This window comes from Glycine max, chromosome 20 (assembly GCF_000004515.6).
Source record: "Glycine max cultivar Williams 82 chromosome 20, Glycine_max_v4.0, whole genome shotgun sequence".
In the NCBI taxonomy this organism is placed as follows: domain Eukaryota; kingdom Viridiplantae; phylum Streptophyta; class Magnoliopsida; order Fabales; family Fabaceae; genus Glycine; species Glycine max.
In genome coordinates this window covers 43,659,658-43,662,594 of record NC_038256.2, presented here as the reverse complement: position 1 = coordinate 43,662,594, position 2,937 = coordinate 43,659,658, and the positions used below count along the sequence as shown (strand labels likewise).

Genomic DNA, 2,937 nt, shown 5'->3' with positions numbered 1-2,937 from the left:
AAATCATGTGTTACTGGTCGAAGTCGACAGAATGAAATGAAATAGGAGCATACCAGTATGAATTTTGTTTTTTTTTTCCATGTCTACTTTACACGCATCATTCCATATTCAAAACAACTTTTAAGTTAAAATGCTTCATGTGAGAGATTAAGAGATTGTTTGGTTCATCAAAGAGAGAAAATTACTATTCAATTTTTTTTTTCAAAAAATAACATGGATCTCATATCTCTTCCTATTTTAACTCAAATATTTCTTTTCATTTTTTTTTCTTCCGCACAACCAAACATACACTAAGATTTTGAATATACACCAAATTAAAGAATTGGAAAGGTCAAGACTACCCCTTGCCTTTACTATATATAGGAGCTTTTTTTGCAGAGTCACACAACAACTCAAGTAAATTAAGCAAACATACTAATAGGTTTTGAACATGGCAAGTCATGTATTCGTGGTTTTCTTTTGCATAATTCTAAATGTTATAACCCTTTTTCCTTATGTAACTAATGCAGCTTCTTGCCAATCCAATGGTGCTCACTCACCCGCATTCAATCCATCGGGAACGCCGGCCATTCTCACTGTCAACGACTTCGGCCCCGGCGGTGACGGAGGAGGCCCCTCCGAATGCGACGGGACCTACCACCCGCTGCCGCAAAGAGTGGTGGCGCTGTCCACGGGATGGTACAATGGCGGTTCCCGGTGCGGAAAAATGGTAAGAATCACGGCGAGAAACGGTAGGACTGCGGTGGCCAAGGTGGTGGACGAGTGTGACTCCACACAAGGCTGTGACCAGGAACACGCAAATCAATCACCATGCAAGACAAACATTGTTGATGCATCTGAAAATGTGTGGCATGACTTAGGCCTTAATACTGATGATGGTGAAGTACCAGTCACTTGGACCATGGTCTAAACTTATGCATCATCATCATCATCAGTAATATATTTTGAGAAATACTAGTCAGAGACTCTTTTGAATATATTATTATTTATTGACTAAAATTTATTAAAAATTACAAATTAGAATCCTTTCTAATTTTGCAGTTTTTGATAAATTTCTATCAATAATAAAATGTGTTAAAAAGAAGTCTATTATTAGTACTTTTCTTTTATATTTATATGTGTGTGTATAATTAGGATTAAGCACAAGCTTGTATAGAGCTTGCTTTGTTCCTCCGCTGTGATCAGTCTATATATGTACGTGTATCTTAGCTTGGATGAATACAGCCGTATTCTCCCTCTAATAAAATCACAACTTTGTAGTATATACTATATAGTGTTATAGATTAATTGTACTGGAGCATGGTACTTGAATGTTCATTAATATTTCGTCGTAATAATTTATTGTATCGTTTAAATAAATTATGAAAAATGTTAGTATGTATGAGTAAAGAGAGGCAAGAAAAAAAGTAAAGATCGAGAGGAAATATTAAGAAATAGTATGTATGAGTATCATTACTCATATATTATTATCACATGTTAGTATAGGAGTTATTAGTTATCTGCGAATTTTCATCCAAGTCAATTTATATAAATGGTCGATTTATATATGCACACGTTGGTCTGAATAGATTTTTAAATTATATCTCATGTTGGATGAAAAAAATGTATTAACATTATTCCATTGCAAACATCTTATTATAACACTCATAATTTTTGTTTATCTTTTTTTTTTCTATTACATCATATCACTTAATAATCATTTTTACACTTATTTCTCTTCTATCTCTTTCTCTCTCTGTGTTAAATAACATGGGCATGTGCATGCATATAATCATTATATTTGTTTTTAATCATGTAAAAAACTCTCTTATGAGAAATTACTTCATGACTTAAAACTATTGTAGTTGTGAACAATATTTGCATAATATATAACCAATTTTTATTAATTATTTTTAAAATTTTAAAAACTTAATAAGATTATCTTAAATGTTTTTAGCAATTTCTTTGTTATATTCAATTGCTATGTCATCTTAGTTAACTAATTGTAAAGTTTCTTCAAAATTAAAGAATAATGTTGGTATAAATTCTTATATTTTAGAGAAATTTGATAAGGGGAACTAAAGATTCTCTTCTCCAAAATCACACCTCCATTCTGGACTCATACATGTTTATTTAACATAAATTGTTATGACACTTTGTATTTCATTTTAAACTTGTGCTGATTTTAATGGAGAATTATTCTTTTTTTCTTCTTCAAATAATTGTTAAACATACATTTTGATACAATAAGATAAGAGAATATAGAAAAAAAGTGAAAATGTTACGCACGCAAGACAGAAAATAGAAAGCCACAAAATTTGGTTAATTTAGTTTACTTAGTCAAAAAGTTATGAATAATGTTGAATAATGACAAAAGTTGTATCACGTGGCTTCAACTTTGTGTCACACTAATCGGCATGAATCATATGTGAATGATCGAAAGGTATTTTCCTATGGCGGCAGGGGAAAAATATGGATGTCCAGCCAAAGTTACAGTGCATTAATATTTATTGTACCATGCATATATATTTATTGAAAACTTTTCACTAGCCTCCTTAGATTTATGTTATGCAATGCGATGAAAAAACTAAGCAACTATTCACAGTTCACACTATTGGTTAATTTTTCCTTTTTAATTTTTAGAAGGCTTGACAAATGAAGAAAGCATCGAGAGAGTAGAAGCAAAAACAATGCTTCTAGCTAGGCAGATGTGAAAAAAATGTGCAAACAGATATTTAAATATATCTTAAAAAATATTTTAGATTTTATATTTCATCTTTATATTTGATTTTTTTTACTTTTAATCCCTATTTTTTCTATGCCCCTTAACGCCACATTCTTTCTTTTGCATGTGTCTTTATTTCTTTCTGATCTACTATTTGACAATCTGAAATGTGAAGTATCTATCAAAGATATTCTAACATTCAAGTAAAATTTTGAGTGAAAATAATAAATAAA

The 2,937-nt window shown here is 30.7% G+C and overlaps 1 protein-coding gene across 1 annotated transcript; it reads left to right on the top strand.

The window, feature by feature from the left end:
* The first annotated feature begins 390 nt into the window (after window positions 1–390).
* LOC100811120 (ripening-related protein grip22) lies at window positions 391–1,281 on the top strand. Its single transcript, XM_003555448.4, has one exon. It carries the CDS (start codon window positions 431–433, stop codon window positions 908–910), a length of 480 nt encoding a protein of 159 aa, XP_003555496.1. The 5' UTR covers window positions 391–430; the 3' UTR covers window positions 911–1,281.
* The last annotated feature ends 1,656 nt before the right edge of the window (window positions 1,282–2,937 follow it).